Source organism: Meriones unguiculatus, chromosome 19, assembly GCF_030254825.1.
Source record: "Meriones unguiculatus strain TT.TT164.6M chromosome 19, Bangor_MerUng_6.1, whole genome shotgun sequence".
Lineage (NCBI taxonomy): Eukaryota > Metazoa > Chordata > Mammalia > Rodentia > Muridae > Meriones > Meriones unguiculatus.
Window position 1 is genome coordinate 40,905,502 of NC_083366.1, and position 25,490 is coordinate 40,930,991.

The following is a 25,490-nucleotide window of genomic DNA, read 5'->3' on the forward strand; positions in this document are numbered from 1 at the left end:
GTGGGCGCTGCTCCATGTGCACAAATTCTGTCTCCCTCTCTTTATCTTACTCTCTCTCACACACAATAATAAATGCAAATCTTTTTCGTAAAAAGAAAGAAACCAGGAAACACAAAGTTGTTTCCTAAAATTAAAATTTCACCATCAGCACCTGCCACCAAAGGCAAACCTACCTCACCAGAATCTGAAACAAAAGTCAAGAACACTGACCCTGTATTTATATAACCTGGTGATACACTTTTCAGGCTGGGTTTTTGTACATTGCGACTCGTTTAAATGCTGCATTAACATGCTCTTGTTCGGTTGGTTGGTTGCCCGTTTTCTTTTTGTGGTAGGGAACCCAGGCCCTCACATATGCTAGACAACTCTTTGACTGCTGAGCTACATCTTCAGCCCTATCTTTAATTGTATCTTGAGACATAATGTTCTTAAGTTTCTAGAACTGAGCTTCAACTTGTTACATGGCCCAGGCAGGCCTTGAACTTGCAATCCCCCTACCTCAGCTACTGCACCACTAATCCTGGATCAACTTTTCTTTATTATAGAATGTGTTCCTTAGACTCTCAGCCTTCGCCCGCCCCTGGAGTATCTCAGTTTGCTCCATGATCGTCCCTGCCTGAGCTAACAGTTACTACTGTTTAAAACATACCACAATTACCCCTTGATTGAAAGCAGAGAATGTTTAAGCCGTTATGTCAAAGTCACTTGAGCCCTGGGTCAAAAGCTAGAGGTGAGCTGGGTCACTTTCCAGCTAAGAGACCTTAGACATCCATTTACTGTCTTTCATCCCAAATGTTCTAGTTTGTAAAACAGACACTATAATGGCACCTTCAGCACAACCCCTCCTTTGCTAAGAATGAAGTTTTCCAGCAAGACGGACAGCCCCTTTCTGCAGCGTCTGCACAGGGCATGTTCCGGCTGTCCCTGGGTTTCTTGCATTAAATGCAAGTGTCATGGGGAATCTGGAAAACCTCACTATTCTTTCAAATTTGGGAATAAGAATCAGAAGTGAGTTAAATAGGAGCAGAATAAATTCTGAGATGATGACGACAACTTTGCTGTGATGATGGCTGAGTTGGTGATATTTGAGTCTCCTTGTTCTCTCATTTCTCTTTGCCATGCATAGGTGCATGTATATCCTCTCATCCCAGATTCCTGGTGCTAACTGTGAGTCTCAAGAAGAAGCCGGAGAGACTCGCTACCCTTTTAGAATGGGAATAAAAAATATGCATAGAAGCCAAATGAGTTAAACACAAGAATGAATTCTGAGGTGACCGCAAGCATATCAAGTCCGGACTCACAGCCAGGAGAAATGTTTAATGTCCAGACCAGTGAGGAACTTGCTGCTGGCTGGCTGCAGGGGAGCCAGGTTTTTTGAATCAGGAATGGAGCGAAGGAACCATATGGCGGTAGGTCAAAGTCAGTCTTTTCACTGTCCCTATCGCACGTAAGGCTTGTGTGGCACATTAAACTTATGAAATGCTCACACAGTAGCTTGGCAAATAATACAGTCTTCACACTAACCATGATGACTTACTGTTTCTGTGTGTGTGCTCTTGTGGGTACATGGGCATGCGCAGGCCAGAGGTCAGCATCAGATTCCTTCTTCTATGCCTTTCCACCTTGTTTTTTTGATACAGGGTCTCTCGTTCTACTTGGAGCGCAGCCATGAAGCTAGGCTGGCTGCTGGCCAGCAACCCCCTGGAGACATTGCCTCAAAAAAGAATCAAAACAGTGAAGCCTGATCCAGGATGTTCTGCTCTTCCCATCCCCCCACCCAAAAAAAATAATTTGGGACTGGCTATCGCTAGCTCTCTACAGCCAGTAACTATTTCAGGATGATTCCCCTCAGTTTCCGTTAAGCCTCCTCCAAAAACCATGAAGACATTACAAAGCTTACAACTCAAGCACGTCTTTATTCTTGACTACAGATTTATTTCCACGTGAAGACATATTTGTAGAAGTGACAGCATGGCACAGGGGACACTCTAACTGAGCAGCAAGCTTAAGGACAAACAGGAGGCGGTAGATGGGGCTCTCCCTAGCCACCACAAGGTGATAGGGAAGGCTGAACAGAGGAGGACCAGCAGGTAAACTGAGTCTCCAGAGGAGATAAGCCAAGGTCAAGGAGAGAACACAGAAGAAGCTGTATGGGAGCTTCCTATGGGACAGGATCGTGACTGCCTCTGGAGGCAGCAAGGTGGGGCCCCTCCCTCTGCCAAAGAGTACCACACCATCAGTAAGAAGGTCCATGGACTGGGTCCCCAAGAGCAAAGCAAAAACACACTTCTCACAGCAAGAGCACAGACGTATAAGCAGAGAGCAGAGCAGTTGGGGATCAAGGGTTTATTTTCAGTCCAAGACACAGTGCCAGCTCAGACTTCTGGATCTTCCCATCCTTGTTTACATCACAATGGCGAAGCAGAATCTCCCGGAACTTATCAAGGTCCACACCGCTGATGCTGGGCTGAGGACGAGAGAAGCCATGGTCATTCAGAAGGCCAGTGGCAGTCCCAGACTCCAGTGCCCTCTTTGAGGATGGGCCGTGAGGAGCCAGGCACAGTTTCTGCGTCCGCACCCCACCCCCACCCAAGTTCCTAATGTTCGCTGGCAGTGGCCCCATTTCTCAGCCTGTCCCTTCAGGCAAGGTAAACAAATAAACATTTTTAAAAGTCTTATTTCCACATATGCTAACGAGGGAAGATGCTTTACCGTTATCCATAAAACGTTTATTGTCCCTGATTTTAAAAGTTCATACACAATGAAAATCCAGTTTCCATATTCTATATCAAAGCATTACTGAGGATCTGTTCCAAGCATGCTTCCAGGCTAAGGAAGGACAGTGATCCCCACACTCCAGGGAGGCATTCCAAACTCCCTGGCTGTGCGAGCCACAGTGCCAGAGTGACTCAGACACTTCATGTCATCCTCACGATTGCCCAGGAGGGAAATGGTGACAACTTCTGCCCAGGCTAAGAGGCTCAAGAGAGCTCAGCCTTCTTCCAGGGGAGGGTGATGGAACCCTGATTCTACCACCTCACATGGCTCTAGGGAAAACTGCAGGGGGTGGGGTGGGGCTATGTCTGCACCAGAAAGCTGATGTCTAAAGAGAAGAAAATCAGAGGATCTGATTTCCGTTCTTGATTACTTGAGTAGTTTCAAGAGTGAAAAAAGCAGCTTCCCTCCAGAGACTTCCAGCCCCTGCGAAGCACTCCCCATCCCCCATCCCAGCCCTGACCCAGGCTTTCTTTACTTCCAAAGAAACCTCTAAAAACATCTTCCTTAAGGGGTAAAACCTTCCATTCCCAAATGGGGGGGTTGGAGGGGAGCACTAATCAAGACTCCATCAGGGAGATGTGAGCGATGCTGCATGTGTTCCTCACTGTGGCCTTAAAGGGAGGAGGAGAGAAAGGAGCAGGAGAAAGTGAAGGAGCACCAGGCTGGGCAAGGGTCAGGAGAAGCCGGGGACCTCTCCCCTCTGTCGGAAGCACCCTGACCCACTAGACTGTAGGAGAGAAATAAAATGCATTATTACAGGGTTCCTTTTGCTGTGCCCAAACAGTATAGTTTCCTGGGTCTGTGTGTGTGTGTGCGTGTGCGTGTGCATGTGTGTGCGCATGCACATGCGTGCATATATGAAGCTCAAAGAAATGTGGCTTAGAGGCCTACAGTAAGCTGCACGAGAAGAGCCATAAAGAACTCTGCTGTTGTCCATAGCAAAGTGTGGGTGGCTAGTTCTCAGCCCACTTGATAACTCACTACTACAGCTTTTCTCCAATAATTGACACCCAACTCCAGTCCCTTTAGGGCAAATGTTACGTTTAGGGAAGACTGGAGCGGAAGACGTTCATCCCTAAGCATGAATTATCTGCCGGAGTTTTAACCTCATTCAAATTATTCTAACTTTTATTTTCCTAATTGAAGAATAATATAATTTGTTTCAGAATAATTATCTCTTTCAAGTAAATGATACATTTTTGGAGTGCTTGGATGGTGGAAAGCAAGGAGGGAGGGAGGCTGTACAAAAAACTTCCACTAGATCATCTGAGTTATGTTTTTAATTCTGCGCATCTCACCATGAGTTAGGAAAGCTGAATATTGCTACTTAACAATCCCTGGATCACCGAAGGTAAAACACAGAAGTCATAGGCCCCCATGGTTAAGACTGTCTTAATAGCAAGTCCATAACAGGAGAGTGCTTAGATTCCTGGTCCAGCGGCTCTACAGATACCAGCTCCAGTCTTCAGAACAAACATGAGAGATTGCATCAGTTTCATCCTTCCTCACAGGTGAGTAAACTACAACCCAGAGAGACGGTCTGACCTAGCTACTGTCACACAGGTGTCTTACAGTCAGAGACAGAACGCTGACTCAAGCAGGCAGCCCGGTATCGTACTATAAGCTTTCATTTTAAAAGTAAATCTTTTCTCAGAGGACTTCCTGCCAGCCCCGGGACAACTGATTGAAAACTACTGCCCCGCCTCTCATGAGCCTTGGGAATTGAGGTATTTTTTGATTGGCTCCCTGGCCCTCATGCATGCCCACAGCAGGTACTTGCTGTGAATTTACGTTAGGAGGGACCCTGTCCTTCAGTGTCATCTTCGGGCTTTCGTCACACCCCATCCATTTTGCATCCCAAATCCCCTGAAAGAATAAAAGGTAATGTCCAGCCCACCAGCCAGTAGTGTGCCCAAGTCTCTGTATGAGTTCTGAATACCACAGGCCTGGATTATATATGGAACTTGAGGTCAGCCTAGCCAGCTTTGTGAGACTCTGTTTCAAAGTATAAATAAAAACAGGCTTGGACTTTAGCTCAGGGTCAAAGTGCTTGTTTAGAACCTGTGAGGTCCTGCCTTCAATCCCCAGTATGGCAAGCAAAAGAAAAGAAAAGCAGAAAAGGAAGCTGAGGTCTGCAGACGATACCCATGATGACTTTGTAGCCAGCGGTGAACCTGGGCCTGAAACACTACGTAGTCAGCTGAGAATGGGAATTCTTAGCCTATATTCTCCTTGGCTTCTTAAATTTCACTTTATTTTTGATAAATTTTAATAACTTTTAAGGACTTACTTATTTTTGCGTGTATGTGTGTGTATGTATATGTGTTTGTATGTGTGTGAGTGTGTGGGTGTATACGTGTGCATGGATGTATACGTGAGCATAGTTCCCAATGAGGACAGAAGAGGGTATCATATCCCTCGGAGCTGGAGTTACAGATGATTGGATGGTTGTTAGGTGGGTCTGTGGATGCTGAAAACCACATTCTGGTCCTCTGTAAGAGCAAAAAGTGCTCTTTTTTGCACTTGGCCGAGACATTTCTCTGGCTCTTCAATATTTTTATGTGCAGAGATAATTTTAAATCATAAAAGGAAGCAAACACTTTAAAACTATGGTGGGTCAGGTGCTCTTGGACACCGCCATCCCATCCTCGAGGTTCTCTTGCATGCCTTTGGCACACTGGTGTTTTAAACAGGATTATTCTCTATGACATGGTCATCCACCGCGCTGAAGATTCCTTCTGGAACACTTCCTCCTATATGTTTGCAGTTTTCCAGCTCGGAAATGGATTCCAGTGATGACAGTCGCCTTGTTCTAAAACAGAAACAGAGGCTGTTCCTTCCGGGAGTCATATTGTCTTCAGGGACTGTGGTAGCTGTGTGCAGCATCCAGAGCTTCCACCCACCCATCCTTGGGGAGCGGGTCTTACCGGACACCTCTTGTGGGTGCCTGGCCAGGCAGCAGAACCCTGGAGAAACGTGTCCACAGACATCAAGCTCATGAACAGCTGGAGTGGACGGCAGTGCACTGTCCACCATGTTCTGTGACTCGTCAGCTGGACAATTTCCAAGCAAAGAAAGAAGGGAGAGAAGAACTGACGGCAGGAGGTGCGGGGGAAGGAGAATCAGGCACTGAATGTCGGGAGAGCACTTTCCAAGTTCTACACAGGAGAGGGTTTCAGAGTAGCTCTCGCTGGGTTTCCATGTGTGATGGTCATCCCTGTGTGGGGACCATGAAAGGAATGACAGAGCAAGCTCTCTGCCTAATTTTGAAAGCCCCAGCATGCGCTCTGTCAGGACCCTGGTCAGGCAGTATGTCCTTCCATTCAGTCCATCAGAGTAAACTAAAACTCTAGTTGGGCCAATTGATCTGCCATGAAACTTTAATATCCCAGACATGATTTTTTTTGTTTCTATTAATTAAGCTAATGAAGATGTAGTAAACAAAACGGGGTTGCCCTTTAACTATCATTTCAAAGGAGACACTACACAAATATTGGTCACTTATTTTGGTGGAGAAACACCTGTGGTATCTTCAGCAGGAGCCACAGGGCAAAGGGGAGCGCAGTTGAGGGATTGCTGGGAGGATGAGGATGACAAGTTGGGAGCCACAGAAGATGTGCCAACGATACTGAGTAGACATCAGACGAAACTGTGCCTGTGTCTGCTCAGCCACAGAATGCCAGCTTCCTGGAGCTCTGTGCAAAAAGTGATAGCTGGACCTTTCCTGTTGCAAGGGTTTGTACTTTTAATCATATATGCAAATAATTCTGAGACTTAAAGTAACTAACAATGGTTACTCTAATTTGTTGCTGTCTTGAACAACCAGGATGCAATCATTGTTTATCTAATAATGTATTTCAAAGTAATCGCTAAGTACAAAGACTGCTAAATCCACTGGCTACGCTGCTTCCTAGGAAAAGAGAAGCTGGAATTGTCTGTGTAAGGAGATTATAAACCAGTACAAAGAGTAAAGTTCAAAAGAAGGAGATTGCCTTTTTAGAAACATTGTCAACACTACAGAAGATGACTACGTGTTCTAGTAAAACCCAATCGTCTCAGTCCAAGACTCAGCAATGTCATAACAGTAAGTGTCCATCCTGGGCCAGGTGTTTTTGAAAAGCCCTCCATGAAAAAAAAAAGATGGATTTTACGAAAATAAATTTAAAATTGTAGTTATTTAATAACTAAGTCTGAGAGAGGCAAGTAGAAGGGGAAAAGACTTGGGCAACTAAAAAGAAAAAAGAAAAAAAAAGAAAAATACACAGTGACACTGGGCCATTTGGGTAATTGACTTTTAAATGATGGTTAAAAGAAGCTTCTGTGTTGGCTACATATTATTTTAACTCATGTGATCTTAGGAAGGGGAAAGGGATTTGCTGAGTCTCACAGAATCGCAATGGTTATGAAACAGGAACTGTCCCCACACTTATCTCTCTAGCATTAATCTTCAGCCTCACTCATTCCCAGAATGATGCAATGCATCATTCAATGCATTTTGTCACAATGCATTTTGTCACAATGTCAACCGCAATGCATGATGGGAATAACCCTTCCAGCCTCATGCACTCACCTGGACCAGCTCCATCATGTCTTTGACAAATCCATCCACTTCTGGGCCTTCCAGGGCTCCAGTTTTACTCTGAAAGATAAAAAGATCCAATCACTCAAATACCATTTTCTTAATTCGAAAAGCTAAAGGATAAATTCGACAAATCGACCAATCAGTGTTCATTTATCACTGCCAACCAGCTTAAAAATGAGGAGCTCTGCTTTTTATCTTCACAGGATATGAATGCCCTGCATGAGCTATGAGAATCTTTCAACAACATCCAGGCTCTAAACAAGAAGCACAGCTCAGAGCCCCTTGGCAAACAGCCTTGACCTGAAACTTGCTGACATCTGCTCCCCACACTCTGTCTTCTGTTCAGGTAAGTGCTCAATGCACCACAATCACCCTTAGAAGGACAGGCTGAACAGTTAAAATGTTTGCTTTTTGGCTGAACAATCATTTGATGATTACTGAAAGTTTAAACTTTAGACAGAGGGAGGCTGTATTGAATCAATATATGAAAATTGGTTTTTTTTCTGCATGTAAGATGTTTTCTTCTTACTCAGTCTGTAACCTATGTAAACATGAAAGAAAAGCTATAGACATTGAAACATGCCCACTTTTTCCTAAAGTACTTGATATAGTGATCCTTTCTACCTCACAGTGTTTTTAAGGACACATTAATTTTTAATTTATGTGTGGGGGTGCTTTCCTGCCCATCTCTGTACCATTTGTGTGCCTTGTGCCCTTAGTGGCTGGAAGAAGGGTTCAGATCCCCTAGAACTAGAGTTGCTGACCATTGTGAACTGCCATATGGGTTCAGGGAATTGAATGTGGGTCTTCCAGAAGAGCAGCTATCGCTGTTAACCGCCAAGTCCTCACTTTAGCCCCTTCCTACTTCTTAATTTTTAAGACAACGTCTCACTCTGTAATCCACCCTAGTCTTGAACTCGCAGCAAATCCTTTTGCCTCAGCCTCCTGAGTTCTAGGACTAGAGGTGTGAACCAGCGCCCCTGGATCCCATAGTTCTCTTGGTTTTTTTCTTTACCCTCAACCTTTAACATGTTTTGAAATTTTGCTTTCTTCGCTGGATTTGCTAGCAGGGCATGCTGCAGGCTGAACTCTTCTGCAGAAGCTAAAGGTAGTTCAGTTAGCTCTCACAGCTCCAGCACTCCCATTCTTATCCGGAAACACCCTACCTTTGCAACTAGGAGGGTGAAAGGCAGGGAGAATAAAGAGGCTGAGGTGCCTCCCCCAGGTTACCGACTGACAGGAAGTAGCTAAGTGCTGCCTGGCCCAGCCACAGAGCTGTTCAGAATGCAGCCCTGGTGTTCTGGGACTTTCATTTCATGGAGAGGGCTCTTTGAGCCTTTCCCACCTTTCTGCTGATTTCCCCTCTTTTTCACATTATCCCAACTTGATCTCTTGATATTCAACCCCGTGCCAATTGCTGTTCTAGAACCTGAAGAATACCTGTACAATTACTCTACCAGAGAAGCCATTTTACATCAGGCAGGAAGGACTTTGCCTTGATCCTTTGGTTGTATGGGAAGGTTTTTTCTGTTGGTTCATTGCTTTTTGTACACACAATAAGTGGGTGTCTTATCTTACAAGGAGAACCTTTCTCATAGTTTTATTAGCCAAGAACACGTTACGGTTCATTTCCGCTCAACTATAAATTAGCTTTGCCCGTTCTTTTCTTACTCATCTGAAGTTATGTAGAGAAGTTTGGGACCCTGTGACCTAACAACACAAACATGGGGTGACAATTCATTGTGTCCTTAGATTTTGTCAGCAGGCTTTTGCCACATAGGAACAAACTTTCTACCCAAAGATGGCTTCATAGCCTGAGGAGCACTCACAACATCATAATGGGAGAAGATTTTCTCGAAGTCCCTCTTCCGTTCTTCGGTAGAAGAGGCCTGGGTGTGAAGAAAAGATGTCAGTCCAGCGATGCACAGCCACTGGTGTGTAATTCCACCAGATGTTGGGCAACCTGTATAGACTCTGGATCAATGACCCTAAAGGTCCTTGATTCAACCTTGAGTATTGTCAAGTATTGACTAAAAGACTTAAAAGACAAATGAATGTCTTTTGTTAGAGTTGGAAGGGGAACTGTGTCCCCCAGGCTCATGCATTTGCACGGGAGACACTGGGAGGTTGTACAGCTGTTAGGAGATGGGGCCTTGCTGGAGAAACTGAGTCACCAAGTAGCAAGTCCTTGGGTTTTAAAGCACAGCCCTACTTCCTCCTGGAGCTCTGCTTCCTGATCTACTCAGATGTATGCATGCTCTCATTTCCACAGCTACGAGCTGCTCCTGCCACTGGGAACCTCCCCTGCCACAATGGCCATGACAGACTGTGTCTCTACAACTGTGTGACAGTGTAAATCTTTCCTCCCTTTACGTTAGCCAGGTATTTTACCATAGTGAAGAGAAAAATAACTAATTTACCTTCATTTCCTTCCATCTTTCCAGATACATTAAGAATAACCCATCAAGAGAAATGTCACCACCACTTACATCCATTTTAAATTGAAGAAGGAAGTTTTCCTGAAGAGCCAGAATCCTAGATGGGAAAAAAGAACAGAATCCATGTGACCCTCTGTGAGTGTTCCCATCAGTCGGCCAATGCACAGCTCTGGGGAGGAAAAAGTTGATGGTTTCCACATTATCCTGAAAAATGTACAGGAGCTTTGAATTATGGGAATTTCTACATCATAAATTCATTGAGAGCAATGGGCAAACTTTCCTAGAGATTAGCCTTCACTATACAAAGCTATAAAGACCCTTCCTGGTGAGAAATGAGAGACTACAGGCTTCTGGAAGTTTTCCCCACAAAAGCACTGAGAAAACTGGACAGAATGGTCAGAGCAAAATTTGTGGAACTCTGAAAATTCACTTGAAGCCTTCAGCAGTCTGGCGAGTGCTTATTCTGTAAAATCAGTGGAATTAGCACAGAATGGTGATGCAGGTCTGATGGCCCAGCACTCTGGACACTGAGACAGGAAACTCTTGAGTTTGAAACCACCTGGGCTTCAAAGACACTGTCTCAAGAAACCAAAATAAGGTACTTTGTTATTTTGTGGCTATTGTGAAGGGTGTTGTTTCCCTAATTTCTTTCTCAGTCTCTTGTCTTTTATATACAGGAGGGCTACTGATTTTTTTTAGTTTATTTTGTATCCAGCCATTTGCTGAAGGTGTTTATCAGCTGAAGGAGTTCTCTGGTAGAATTTTTGGGGTCACTCATATATACTATCATATCATCTGTGAATAGTGATACTTTGACTTCTTCCTTTCCGATTTGTATCCCCTTGATCTCCTTTAGTTGTCTTACTGCTCTAGCTAGGGACTTGAAGTACTATGTTGGAGAGATAAGGAGAGAGTGGGCAGCCTTGCCTTGTCCCTGATTTCAGTGGGATTGATTTAAGTTTCTCTCCATTTAGTTTGATGTTGGCTATAAGCTTACTGTATATTGTCTTTACCATGTTTATGTATGTGCCTTGTATCCCTTATCTCTCCAAGACTTTAAACATGAATGGGTGTTTAATTTTGTCAAATGCTTTTTTGGCATCTAAGGAGATGATCAGGTGGTTTATCTCCTTCAGTTTGTTTACATGGTGGATTACATTGATGGATTTCCATATGTTAAACCACCTCTACATGCCTGGGATGACACCTACATCACGGTGGATGATATCTTTTATGTGTTCTTGGATTTGGTTTGTGAGTATTTTATTGAGTATTTTTGGGCCCAGGGTTCTTTTCTGAGACTGATATTCCAACCAAGGACCATACATTCAGATAACCTAGCATCCCTTCACAGATGTAGCCCATGGCAGCTCAGTCTCCAAGTGGGTCCCTAGTAAGGGGAACAGGGGCTGTCTCTGACATGAACTCAGTAGCTGGCTCTTTGATCACCTCCCCCTAATTGGGGGGGGAGGGGGGAAGCAGCCTTACCAGGCCACAGAGGAAGACAATGCAGCCAGTCCTGATGAGACCTGACAGACTAGGGTCAGATGGAAGGGAGGAAGATCTCCACTATCAGTGGACTTGGGGAGGGGCATGGGAGAAGAGGGAGGGAAGGGATGAGGGAGGGGGCTACAGCTGGGATAAAAAGTGAATAAATTGCAATAAATAAAAAATAAATAAAAGGAAAAAAGGAAACAAAAATAGAACCAAAACAAAAGAAAAGCCAGCTACATCTTGGCAAGAACAAGGAATGTTGTAGCATTTTAAGTTTCTCCACCTGTACATTGAACCTCCAAGGAGAGATTGGGAAGTCATTGTTCCAGATATTTAAAGAAGCTCTTGGACTGGGAATAAGGCTAAAAGGTCAAGTACGAGCAAAGCACTGGCCTCAATGCCCAGCTCCCACTTCATCCACAAAAACAAAAAGCACCACTTCTGGTCATGAATTGACTATTGGACTATCCAGGAAGAGACTTGAGTGGATACATATGATGAAGACTGCTTGGAACTAGTTTAGAAATGCCACCAAACAAGTGAGCAACAAAAGCATCATCACCAACAAATGTGTTCTACATGGGAAACTAAACAGTCCTCGGTCTGAAATGAGAGGGCACAAGGCAGAAACTTGAACCCACTGAAGAGCTGAAAGCACCAGCACAGGTGAGCGCAAGAGCAAATGTAAAAGGTGGAACAAGGAAGCTGGAGAGACACCTCAGTGGTCAAGAAGATGGGCTACTCTTGTGGAGGATCCAGTGTCAACTCCCAGTAGGTGACAGCTCATAATCTCCTATAACTCTATTTTCTAGGGATCTGATGCCTTCCAGCTTTCAAAGGCACAAGGCATTCAACTGGTGCACAGACACACAGTTTTGTTTTGTTTTTTTAAGTCAGAATGAATGGCATTGTTTGTTGTACATAATGTTTTAGCCTCATCGAGAAATTATTCAAAATATGTACCCCAGGCACCTCACAGACTGCCAGGTTCTCAGAAGACTGAGGCAGGAGGATCCCTTGAACATAGTAGTTCAAAGCCTGTCTAGGGAACACAGTAATAGCCTATCAAGAAAAGAAAGGAAGGAAGGAAGGAAAGAAGGAAGGAAGGAAAAGAGAAAGAGAGAAAGAGAAAGAGAAAGAGAAAGAGAAAGAGAGAGAGAGAGAGAAAGAGAAAGAGAAAGAGAAAGAGAAAGAGAAAGAGAAAGAGAAAGAGAAAGAGAAAGAGAAAGAGAAAGAGAAAGAAAATAAATAGGCATTGATGGGTAGACAGCAAATAATTATGTGATTTGGAGAACATAAAAATCATGGGGAATTTGAACTTTAAACAAGCACAAATTTACTATAATATTGAAATTAAGATGCTATTAATCCAATTTGTCAATGTTAACCCCCCAGAGAAACACTAAGAAAATAATACAAAATATGTAAATAGTGAAAGAAACAATAAGAAAAAAAAAGTTCACTAAAAAATATCTATTTAACCATAAGCTAGAAGGGAACAACAACAATGATGAACAGACAAAACAGAAAAATAGCAAAAATCCATACATCATCAGTAATCAAAACATGTACAGGTTAACAGCTCCTTTAAAGGCAGAAATTCGTAAAACATAAAAGAAGAAACAGACTATTGCTATTAGCAAGTGGCATAATCTTCAATAAAATCTAAATACCCAAACAAAAACCTATTCAAGCTAATAAACAAAACCAGCACAATTATAGGTGAAACCATTGACACAGAACATTTGTTTGCATTTTTGTCCCTAGAAATGACCAAAGCAAAAATGCACACCTGTAACCATAGCAATCTAGAGGCGGAGACAGAAATAGCATGAGCTTAAGGCTGGTCTGCCTAGACTCCATAAAGAAACCCACCACCAAAAACAAAAAGAAATGAAGGGAAAGGAGGGAGAAATGAATGAGGAGGAAGAAAAGGAAAGAAAGGAAGGAAGGAAGGAGGGAGGGAGGGAGGGAGGGAGGGAGGGAGGGAGGGAGGGGAGGGAGGGAGGGAGGGAGGAAGGGAGGCAGGGAAGAAAAAGAAAATAAAACAAAGCTGTGATGATTTAAATATGAAGTGTCCCTCCATGGGCTCCTGTGTTTGAACACTTGGTGCCAGGTTAGTGTTGCTGTTTGAGATCTGTTATGGACTCTTTAGGAGATGCAGCCTTGCTAGAGGAAGCATATCCCTGAAGGTGTGTTTTGAATATCTTGTAGCCTCACCACACTTCCTGTTTTCTCCCACTGCTTCCTGTGCATGGATGAAAATGTGATCAGCCAGCTTTCTGTTCCTGTTGCCATGCTTTCTTAGACATTTTAGACTCTATCTCTCTGGAAATGTAAGCAAAAATAAATCCTTTCTTAAGTTGCTTTTGGTCATGGTGTTCTATCAGAGAAACAAACAAACCAACAAACAAAACCTAAGATGAAATTCAAAGCACCATTCCCTATATAACATCCAAAAGAATAAAATAATTGAGAAGAAATTGAACAAGAATAGGTTCAACGTATAGACTGAGAACTCAGAAATATCTTCTAGAGAAACTAAAGACCTGAAAAGATGGAAAGACAACTGTTGTTTGTAAACTTGAAGGCAATATTGTCAAGATGACAATATTTCCCAATTTAAATAGCAAAATCAGAACAGAATCCATGGAAATCTGAGTTGCCTTTATGCAGAAACTGAGTATCTGATCCTGAAATTATATTAAGATATGCAAATGGGCCCAGAATCGGCAGAACAATCTTGAAAAAGAACAAGAATGGAGGAACTGTATGCTTTTAAAAGTTACCACAAATCTCTAGCAATCAAAACAGTATGGAGACTAGTGTTTCCATACTGGCAAATGTTGTAAAGAATTAAATATAGAGTTACCACATGAACCAAAATTCTGCTTCCAAGAATATAACGAAGGGGAAAGGCTCATCACACTCACGTAGCAGTACTGTTCACAGTATCTAAGAGTAGAAACAACCCAAACATATGTCACCTGATGAAGAGGCAAAATATGGCATGTGCCCAGCACGGTATCCAGCCACAGCCAGAAACACGTGGGTCCCTGGTCAGTCACTACAGAGACATACCTTTCAGAGGATTATTGCAAGTGCCAGAGCTGGACATAAAAGTTAATATATGGTTCCATTTATACCTTTATTTCTCTCTCTCTCTTTCTCCCCCTCCCTCCCTCCTCCCCCCGCCTGTTCTGTGCTTATGTGTGTAACTGAAATTGTAGTCTTATGCATGCCGGGCACTGAGGCCCACTACCACTGAGCTCCCTTCTCTGGCCCCATTTATATGAAAAGATGAGGATAAGCAGACATCAGTGGGGGAGCAATGAGACCAAAGGCTCTTGTTGTCACCCATATTGTCCTGGCTTCGGTGAATCTTTTGGACACTGACTTTTCTTCTGAGGAGTGACTCTTGAACAAATCTTTCCAACCTCTGCTCAGGGCATGGGGTGGGGATTATGCCTCAAATGCTCAAGAAAACCACATGAGATGGAGGAAGCAGAAACAAGACTTGCTGGGCTCCGTGGGGGAGAATCACTTTATTTCTCTGTGACTGGTCTCACAGTGTCTTTTTTTCATCAAAGTGACCAAAATTAAGATGAAGGTCCTGGGAAGAGTCACTTAGGAACACAGTGCTCCTAGGAGACATGGAAATCCATCCAGTGTGTCAGAGTCAATATTCTGATCAGGACTGACAACAGTCTTCATAGTGTGTCTCTTCACAGAAAACCTTCAGGACCAGGCCCTGAGCCTAGCATATGCAAAGGCCATGGGTTCAAGGTCAAGAACAAGGAAGAAGTGGAAGACCACCCAAAGGATACACAACATCTAAATGTTTCCACCATGTGTGACACCGCCAAGAAATTCTAGAAGTTGCATCATGCTTTTTTGATATCCAGCCTCTGGAATGGTGAAATAAATGTTTTCTCTTTCTAATTTAGCCACCTCTGGCACTTTACTGTAGCAATGGAAAGCTGCCTATCAGTGCACACAGTGACCCATCAACCCCAGCTTACCTCACAGACTCATGGACTCTGCTGCCCCTGCTCTCATCCTCCCTCCTCCCCTCCTGGCCTTTGGGTACTACAGAGGGTAGCCAGCCCCCAAAGACCAGCAGAGTGCTGGTTCTACGGAAGCTCAAACAGTTGTTGTTTTTGTTCTGAATTAACAAGTAAACATTTCCAAAGTCAGTGAATAGCTTCAAGATTCTTTCTTTCACTTATTTTAATCATCATCATCTTCTTCCTCATCATTGCTTTTGTTTTGTTAGATTTTAGATTTGAAGGGGGGATTGCTTGTTTGTTTGTTTTTTACTTTCATTCTGGAATCCCAATGTGGGACCATGAATGCTTGGCCTCTGAGGACGAAATCCACCCATGACCTGTCCATGAAATCTTAAAAAAAAAAAAAAAGGAGTGTGTATTTAGGCAGCATGGAGCTTTATCTTCACAAAGAAATCTATTATTCGAAGTGATTCAGAAGCACTGCAGTTGATGAACCTGATCTCTAAGACTCCAGGCAAGAGTGGGTTCCAGATTTCGAAGGATGTGTGTGTGTGCTACCCTCAGACCCTTGGACAGGAACTTGTGCATTTGCCTCCATTTCTGCGCCACTCACCTCGCCAGGTCGTTAAGATCCAAACGGCCATCTTTATTTTTGTCAAAGATCTTCATCTGAAAGGCAGAACGCAAGGTAGATGTGACAAATGCTCACACCAGGAATTGATCCTAAAAGTTGGTTTGTTTTTTTGCTTTCTGGTTTTTCAAGACAGGGTGTAGCCCTAGCTATCCTGAAACTCACTCTGTAGACCAGGCTGGCCTCCGACTCACAGAGATCTGCCTGCCTCTGCCTCCCAGCTGCTGGGAGTGAAGGCGTGCACCACCACAGCCGGGTGATCCTAAATGTTTTTAAGGCACAGCTCTCTAAACCGAGTTGAGGAACCCACATACCTAGGGGAAACGAGTGTTTGCCACCAAATGACTAGCTGCTCAGTTTCTGGTTGGGATGAGTCACAGTGACCAGCCCTCAATGTGTTGCCATAAAACTGGTACATGTCTTGTTCCTGCTATAGAAAATCCAGGGCTAGCTGGCGGCTCTTACCACACAGGCGCTAATCTATGGCAGCATTCCTGATTGGCATGGCAGAAAGGAAATGGCAGCTCATCTGCTGATTAAAACTTCAACATTCCAAAAAAAAAAAAAAAGAAAACAAAACAAAACAAAACAAACAAACAAAAAAAAAAAAACAAAAAAAACTTCATCTTTCCAAACCAAGCCCCTAACTACCTCTAACTTCAAAGGAGTAGAACCTTTGAACCCACCATGTGCTTGGAAGAAGTGTAGTTATTTGGTGAATGGCAGAAATAAATGCTGCACTTCTATTAGGTGAAATAAGACTGCGTAGCAATGACAGCTTAAAACCCGGTGTTTCACTTTGAGTCAGGGGTTTTGCTTAAGTATTTTATATTTGCCTATGGCATCTCAGCAACCAAGCGTTGGGGGAGGGGATCTTGTAGAGGATGCCTCATTGAGTAGAGCAGCGGGCAAAGACATCCAACACTGTGCAAAGATGCCATTTGCATGATTAGCCTGTCCAAAACTTGAGGTGAAATAGTATTATGAGCTAAAACTTTCTGTTCTAACCTCAGAACAGAAGACCACTCTGGGTTTAGGCAACACAGAGGTGACACGCTCCTTCACAGGTAGAGGCGACCTGCTCCTTTTTGTGTATGAGCTGGGATGTGACTTCACGTTCTAGGCCTCCAAAGTGTCTGTGGACGCATTATGTCAGGAGACTGCACAGACAAAGGAGGCGTGAGCTCATTTGAAAAGACGTTAGTTCAAGATCATTTCTTCTCCTCCAAATTCAGTTTATTTTTAGAATTTGAAATTGATTTGAAAGCCCGTTCTGTAGGGCTTTCATGATGTGGTGACAGATCAAAATGGAGAAGATAGTGTCCCGAGCCGTGGGAGATGACATAGTGGCCTGCCCTAAGCCGTGATGGGCCGCCCACAAGCCGGGACAGCAGGCCATCAGCCTTGATGATACACGGCTACCCTACCACCACCACCATGAAGAACCCCAGGCGAATCCGGGCAGCCCCTGGACCCCATCCCCCACCAGCTGTGCAGATACACCTTCAAGAGCGTTGGGCCCCTGAAGCTTAAAGTACCAAACTGCCAGACTCTCCTTCCTGCCTCAGGGCAATCCGTCTCTCTTCTTCCCACCCTGGGGCTGTGGAGATGGGAGACAAAACGGTGGCTCCTATCAACACCTCATGAGCTGTCCATCGTGACTATTCCTGCCTCAGCCTACCGCTATGGGAACCTTTCCCGCCTCAGAATGCCCACTGCTATTAACACGGGAGCTGCTCATGATGGCGACAACTTTTCTTGCTTCAGCCTACTTCTTTCACAGTGGATGCTTTGTAACTTTTGGACTCTTTGTAAACTTCATAACCTCTCAAGGCAGAAGAGCGACCAGACCCCTGCCTGAGGAAGCTCCAGCAGCCCAGCTCCCCCAAACCCAGGCCTCTGTAACTGTCATCTCCAGCCCCTCAGCACAACTCATCCCAGATTATGCTAATTTGAGGTGAAAAGGCTGGACAAAAACCCACCAATCCCTGAGCAGGAGAACTGACCAATCCCTGAGCGTCCCACTAAAACCCACCAATCCCTGAGAAGAGAACCAACCAATCCCGGAACAGGAAAGTTCACCAATCTCTGAGCTCCTCAAGCTCAGGACTTGAAATCTTACCCATCCACACTCTGGAAATCCCTACCCTAGAAAGCGCTGCCCCTTAAGAAATCCTATATAAAGGCTGTGTCTGCCTGGTTTCTGGCTACTTTCACCCAGGAGCAGAGAATCACTCATGGATTCGTTCTTCCGACAAATCTCCCTTAAGAGATTTACTGCCTTGTGTGACTTCTCATCAGGAGAAGCGATAAAGAAGAGAAGAAACAAGGAAGGTACAGAGCTCAGGCTCCTAGACTCCTCAGCTCATCATGGTTGGGGCAACCCTGACCTGGGAGCTGCAACATCTCTGCTGAGGAGGCCTCCTCCCAAAACTGTGTGGTTCCTGGGCTCTCTGCCTCAAGATACCCTTGGGGCACTGTCCTGCCCAGAGCTGGGATCCTTCCCAGGCCTCTGAGTAGTGAGTGTCCTCTCAGACATATTCCCACCCTATCAGGATAGGTTACCATCAACAGCAACATAAAACAACACATTCTCCCCTAGACTTTGTCATCAAAAAAATGCACGTTATAGAACTTACTAAAACAGGGATGAACTTGTGAGAGTACATGCCTGTAATACCAGCACTTAAGAGGCTGAGGCAAGAGGGTTGGTGCAAGTTCAAGATCAACTTGAGCTATGTAGTAAGACTCTGTCATAAAACAGTTGTATCTTGGGACTTCTTATATGCCATATCCCTTAAATATAAACACTATGTCCAGTCAGATAATGACACTTTTTTTTTCCTTCTTGGTGTTTTGAGACAGGGTTTCTCTGTGTATTGGCTGGCCTGAACTCACATTGTAGACCAGGCTAGCCTAGAACTCAACTATCCACCTGCCTCTGCTCCCTGAGTGCTGGGATTAAAGGCATGTGCCACCATATCCAGCTATGACTTTTTTTCAGGGTGGCCTGCGCCTCATCCTTTGTGATGTCATCATTATAGGGGGTTCAGTCTTCGTAGAAAACAAGATTAGATTGAGCCCTAAACAAGTAGTAACCTCATCACCACATCTTGAAAGGGCTTGATTCTTGCTGGACAAACTCAAAAAGGAAAACTTTCTAGACTTGAGAAGTACTTGAAGAAGAGCTGGACAGCATGGTCAGTTAGACTCCCACCCATAGAAACACTGGCTTCAAGGTTTACTTCAAATCAGACTTGGAGAGCTCAGTTGGCAAAGTGCCTGTTATACAAGTATGACGACCTGAATTCACTCCCCCAGCACCCATGGCAAAGCTGGGCTGTATCCGTATCTGTAACCCAGAGCTCAAACAGGCAAGGGATACAGCAGACCCAGGAGAATCCTTGGGAGCTTGAGAGCCAGCTGGCCTGCCATGTGCAGCTGAGGACAACAAAGAGGTCTTGTCTCCCGCAGGGTGGGAGGTGAGGACCTGACACTGGAAGCCAGACACTCTGACCTCCATATGAGTACCATGGCATGGAAGTGTGTGCAGTTACACAACACAAATCTGCACAAACACACACACACACATATCGCATACACATGAGAGTTAAAACACACAGGCATTCTCAGAGGCTTGTCTCCTAAGTGATTGGAAGTTGACAGTAATGAACAATTTCATAGCAAAGACACCCTTAGCGAGCTCAGGCAGCTTTTGTGAAAAGACTGGAAAGAAGATAGCAAAAGTCATAGGCATATCTAGGTTAAGGGTACTGGGCAGACACAGGAGACATGAAAGCGATGGCACAATACGTAGCCAGTGAGCCTTATTAGAAAGGGAATTGGTGATAGTGTGGAAAGACCAAGGTGGTATTTCATAGCAACCTTCCAACTCGGAAGGAAGCTCCTTAAGACTCAGGATGCTCTGAAAGGAGGCAAAACATTCCATTCTGCAGTAACTTCCTTAAAACAGAGAAAATAACAACTCAGTAGTTTCAGAAAGTCCCTGAATATAACTAAATCCACTAAGCTCATGCTTCCAAGTTTATATACACAGAACGCTGAGAGGCACTCAGACTAGCATAGCCACCTCGAGACTCTTAGACCAGCCAAGCTTCTAGGGAGAAGGAGAGACCAGCTGAGCAGCAGAGGGGAGGGTCTCAGACTTTGGAACTGCCTGCAAATTGTGCAGAGAGCTCCGGGTGATGTCTTTTGTGAGTCATCATCCATGGTGGCATGGTCTTTTCAGGAATACAGCTGTCTTTGAGCCATCTCTGCTTGTTCTAAGCAGCCTCTCACCTATTCCCTATTTGTCTAGAAACACTAGTTCACTTTGGCCTGCCATGGTTTCCCTGCATGGAGTGAGTAGTGTATGTTTTGTCTCCCCAGGAAAAGTCTCTCAGATGACAGGTAGAGGTAAATACTAGGAGAGAAACTGAGACAAATGGTGGCTTAGTAAGGAAGCAAGTAGTAATGCATCGTCATTTTCTTTGTAGTCACGGAAGGTTTAAGCTCAGCTGTGATCTGGCCACAGCATAACACAGGATCACAGGCTGCTGTGTTCAGTAGACAGCACAGAAGGTGAGAATGGAGATGACGAAACCTCCCATTGTTACCCATTATTGAGGCTTAGAACAGGGCGGAAGGCTTGTTCATGACGTAATTTGAATATAGCTGCTATATTCTGAGTGTCCCCTAAAAGAACACATGCTGGAAGCTTAGTCTCCAGGCGGTGACATTTGGGTGGGAAAGTTTGCTCGGCCTCCATTAAGCCAGCAAGAGGAGGAAAGCTGATGAAGTGGGACCCCGAGGGAGGTGATTAGCTCATTGGTGTGGGTCTTGTGTGATTCAGTTCCAAGAAGAGCTCCCTCTTCTTGTCATGGAAAGGATGTGCATGGCCTTGGAATGTCCTTCTGCTTCCATCTCACTCTGTTATGTTTCACATACATGTTTCCTGCCACTGGGAAGTGCCTGACATGACTTCCTCATCAGGAGTCAACCAAATAGGTGAGGACTAGCCAATCTTAGAGTCTCAGCCTCCCTAAACTGTCAGCTAAATAAAGCTTTTTTCTTTATATACTATTGTGCTTCAAATAGTCTGTCACAGTGATATAGTAGTCAGTAGGATTTGCTTATTACATGGAGAGTAGCAGAGAAGGCATCAAGATTAATTGCCTTGACACATCAATCAAGATCTCCGTCAGTAGAGCAAGTTTGTGAGACAAAGTCAGAGTTTCAGCTTTGGACATGCTAAGTTTGAGATGTGGGGTATGAAAGTGGAGACACACATCCATGTGTGCCCAAGAAGTTCAGAGAATGATTTGAATCAGAGACATAAGTTAAGGTTTTCAGGCATTCACTTGCGTTTTAAGCTAGTTAACATCTTCAGCCTGTGAAGTGTAGACACAGAAAGAGAAAATAACAAATTGGTTCTGAGAGATCTCAGGCTGGAATGACCCCACGCCAGTCATAAGCCAACTTAACCCCACAGAATTTTCTCTGTCTGTCAGAGTGTCAGAACTTCATTGGATGTTTTGTGATATTAACTCCTCCGAGTCATTAGCTTGCAAATGTAAATATCATCTAATGAGAGCCTGGATTCACAGACTCTTCTCCTGCCTGGAGCTGGTAGCACCCTTTCCTCCCTTCCTCCTCCAGAACATTAATTAGGAGTCAGGACAGGACATGATGTGCAGGTCTTTGCCTGTCTCTTTTGATTGGTTGTTCACCCTCTGCTCATTTGTTGGCCATGCTTCACACAGCTGTCAGACGCAGGCATCCTCATTAGGGTCAATTTGAATTCATCTGATAGGTTACAGCTCTAAGTAAAGGATTTCATGCCAAACCTCAACAGATCTTCAGCACAGCTTCGCAAAGATTGTGTTGGTCACTCAATAAGAAGTCATTCAAATAGTAGAAATGTGAATTCACTCCTGGGAAAATCGCTCAGCACTCAGGAGGTACACAGCTTCTTAAACATGGGACTCCAGGTAAAACTAGCATTGAGGGATGGTAAGGAAACTTGAACTCAACTCCTCTGATTGCTTGGTGCTTTGTGGTATGTATGACATTCACAGTGGGAATGACGGGATAACCAGAGAGCGTCTGGTTCTTCCCCCTGCCTATCCGTATTTCTCCTGAGGAAGGCTCGAAGGCTGAGCCAGTGACTACTACATCTTTCTTGATAGTTTGTCCCCAAACGTGTCAATGACAGAGCTCACATTTTCACATGAACTATTTAACATGTCAAAGCTAACCATAAAGGGAATTAGCAGAGTAGCATCCTTCAGTGGGAAAAGACATCTTCTGAGACACTTTAAGGTCTGTATGATCACTGAGAAAAGGAGGACATTTAACACCATGGTCCTGAAACACCCCATTGCCATTCCCAAGGTTCATGCCATTCAGCAGGACAATGAATACTGGAAGAGGCCAGGATGCTCAGATGAGGGTGACCTGTAGAGCCACAGACTCCTTTTAGTGCTTGGGGGCTGGCGCAAGCTAGAATTATCTGGAGACAAGTATGCCTCCTGTGGGGAAGCTAAGTCATCCATTCATTGGAATGTGGGCATAGAGGACAGAATAAGATAAAGATGTCATAAGGGCTTGCTCTGTGGATGGGTTTAACGTGTCCTATCCAGCCCTATATCAACACTCTGCCCTCCTTTCTTTCTCCCCTTAACATCTCATATGCCTCCCATAGTGCTATATCTCTGTCAACACTTCTTCCCTGTCTATTGCAACTTGACTATAGCCATTATACACACATAATCCAAGGGAAAGACCAGAGGCTCAACTTAAGGAAACAAGTGTGATACGAATCCTGCTCCACCAGGACACATCCTTAGCTCTCTCTATATCCAGCTCTGCCTTAGAGAGTCATCATAACCAATTCTCAAGATGCTTGAGACTCTTTCTGAACTAAAGGACCCTAGTAAAAGCCATAAATGGTGGGTTTTGGCCCCACCAGGTGCTATATCTATTTGGCCATGGAGCATTAAGTTTAAGAGAAAGAAAAATGTTCAAACACAGGACCATGCTTAGGAAAGCATTCTTCATGTGAATGTACAGGGTCATAAAGAACACAAGCAAGGTATATAGAAGGGTCTCCAAGATAGAGGGTCCTCAACTCTATCTTGCTTCAGTCATAGCTGGTTCTCAGGTAACAACTGAAAATTCAGTTCACTTTATACTAAGAAAAATGTACATTAAGTACATGAAGTGTCAGACTTCTGTGAGATCAGGAACTTGGACATTAAGATGCTGCTGTAGGCTATAAGGTTGCTATGTGTGTCATGGTTGGCTTTAATTGTCAACTTGATACAACCTCGAATTTCCCAGGGAGAGTCACAGCAAGGAATCATCTACATTTGGGTTCTCCTGAGGCATGTCTATGCATCATTATCTTAAGTTAATTGATGTGGAAAAACCCAGTCCATGATGGGTGGTACCATTCCCTAGGCAGGGGTCCCTAGCCTAGTTGAGAAAGCAAGATAAGCACAAACAAGCAAGCGAGCATAGAAACACACTCATTTCTCTCTGCCTTTGATTGTGGATGTGATGTGACTAGCATCTCAAAGTTCCTGCCTTGACTGCCCTACAGCAAAACCTGAAATTATAAGATGAAATAAGTCCCCTTCTACACTAATTTTCCTTTTGTTAGAATATTTTCTCATAGCAACATAAGTGAAACTAGGATACCCTCAGTTCTCTACCATGCTGGCACAGCTATCTCTACTTCACTCATTCTCTGTCATGCAATACAATTTATTATTTATTGCTTGTATTGTTTGCTCCCAACCTTTCCTTTCCTATTTTTTCCTCTGTTGAATCCCCAGTGACTAGACTCATGCCTGGAGCATGAAAAGCACTTAACACGAATTTGTGGGATAACTTAAGCGAATGACTGTGATGTGGGCAATAGACTAGACAGAGAGTGATACTGTCTTTCACTATGAAAGGAGGTTGTGAGCATTTCCTAGGAAAAGATAGCTTCTAACTGAATCTTGAAGGAAGCACAGAACCACAGGAAGAAAAGTAGAAAAAAAAATTAGCTGAGCTATATTACGAAGCACAAAGCAGAGACTGGAATTGTTGTCTGGCGGTGGGCAGAAGCCCTCTGCTCAATCAGCTTCAAGCTGAAAGACATGCCAGAAAGCTTCTAGAGATTTAAAATGTAAATACATTCATCGCGTAGTTTTTGTTTTACAAATTAATTAAATTGAGATAACAACAGACAGGCTAACATTCTGCTCAACTGATGTTTAAAATATGCTCAAGGCCTCTCTAGTCTAGTCGCCTGAAAGATGTGAACTAATTTCCTTTTGTGTTTATTCCACGACAGCACTCACTGGCGCTTAGGTCGGAAGCATCTCAGAGGCTCTTGAACAGGGACAGCTGTTCCTGCTCCTGGGACAGCCCCACCCTCCTTTCAGTGCTGAGCTTGTCTACTCGGGATTCCCAACATCATCCGGCATTCAGTTAGAACAAATATGCGTTGTAAGAAGCCAAAATGCTTCCTTGATATCCTGTCCTGGGATTTGGTTCCCTCTTAGGCATCATCTTTTCTTACATACAGGTCATCATGGTCAAGATAGCATTCTTTTCCCAAAGCAGGCAGAGTCCAGAGTTGTCCAGAGCACACATCCATGAAGCTTAGCCTCATGGTGCCTTTGGCTGAGAAACTTAACTCTTCTTGGTTAACTAATCTTTAAAATGAGTTTCAGTATTTGAGCAACTCACTTAAAAGTTTACATATGGGACTGGAGAAGTTGATCTGTGGGCAAAGAGCTTCTGCATGCTGAGGACCTGAGTTTAACTACTAGAGCCCATGTTTAAAATGCAGGGCTGGAAGCATGTGGGTAGTCCCAGCACCGGAAAACAAATTGAGGATCCCTGGGAATCACTTGTCAGTCAGCTTAGCCAGCTAACCAATAAACCTCAGGTCAGTAAGAGATTTCCATTTTTTATGGGATGGTGCTGGAGGAATGACACCTAACGCCGACCTCATGCCTTCCCATGCATACGCATGCTGCCTCCCCCAAACGTGTGTGCCAGCACGGTGCCCCACATTTTAACAGCATCCCATTCATCGTTCTCAGTTGGATATGCTCCAACTTCTCATAAGTTCTGCTCAAGCATGCTTTGTACCTAAATGTAAAACAGAGACACTGGTTCAAAAAAGAAGTGATGTAAGCACAGTACTCACTATGAAATTCTAACAAGCATTAAATTAAAAGTATAAAACAAATGCGACACTCCTACAGTGTACAACTAAGACTGTGTCTAGATGTCACAGGCTTACTAATTAAGAAATCTGCAGATGTGATGAGAATAAAACACAGCGCCGGAGACAGGCAGAGACTGGAACCACAACAGGTGCAGTTCAGCCCCAAACTGTTGAGAGCACTGTTGAGTGAGCACTGAAATGGAAGGCTACAAGGAGCCCACCAGATGCAACATTTTTCTATTAATTTCCAAGGAGCTCGATGCTGAAATCCTCTCATGGTCATTTGGGTCAAAACACCATAAAAAGGCTATGAAATAAGGCCGTGAAC

The 25,490-nt window shown here is 44.1% G+C and overlaps 1 protein-coding gene across 2 annotated transcripts in view; it reads right to left on the minus strand.

The window, feature by feature from the left end:
• Positions 1–1,896: 1,896 nt before the first annotated feature.
• Positions 1,897–25,490, minus strand: part of Scgn (secretagogin, EF-hand calcium binding protein) — a 39,456-nt gene continuing 15,862 nt past the window's right edge. For both annotated transcript variants that reach the window (XM_021642855.2, XM_021642854.2), the window contains 5 exons: positions 15,916–15,971; positions 9,850–9,895; positions 9,190–9,249; positions 7,349–7,417; positions 1,897–2,467 (listed from right to left, as the gene is read on the minus strand). In XM_021642855.2, the coding sequence (XP_021498530.1) occupies positions 2,339–2,467; positions 7,349–7,417; positions 9,190–9,249; positions 9,850–9,895; positions 15,916–15,971 (360 nt within the window). In that variant the 3' untranslated portion in view covers positions 1,897–2,338. The remainder of the gene's footprint in view (positions 2,468–7,348; positions 7,418–9,189; positions 9,250–9,849; positions 9,896–15,915; positions 15,972–25,490) is intronic.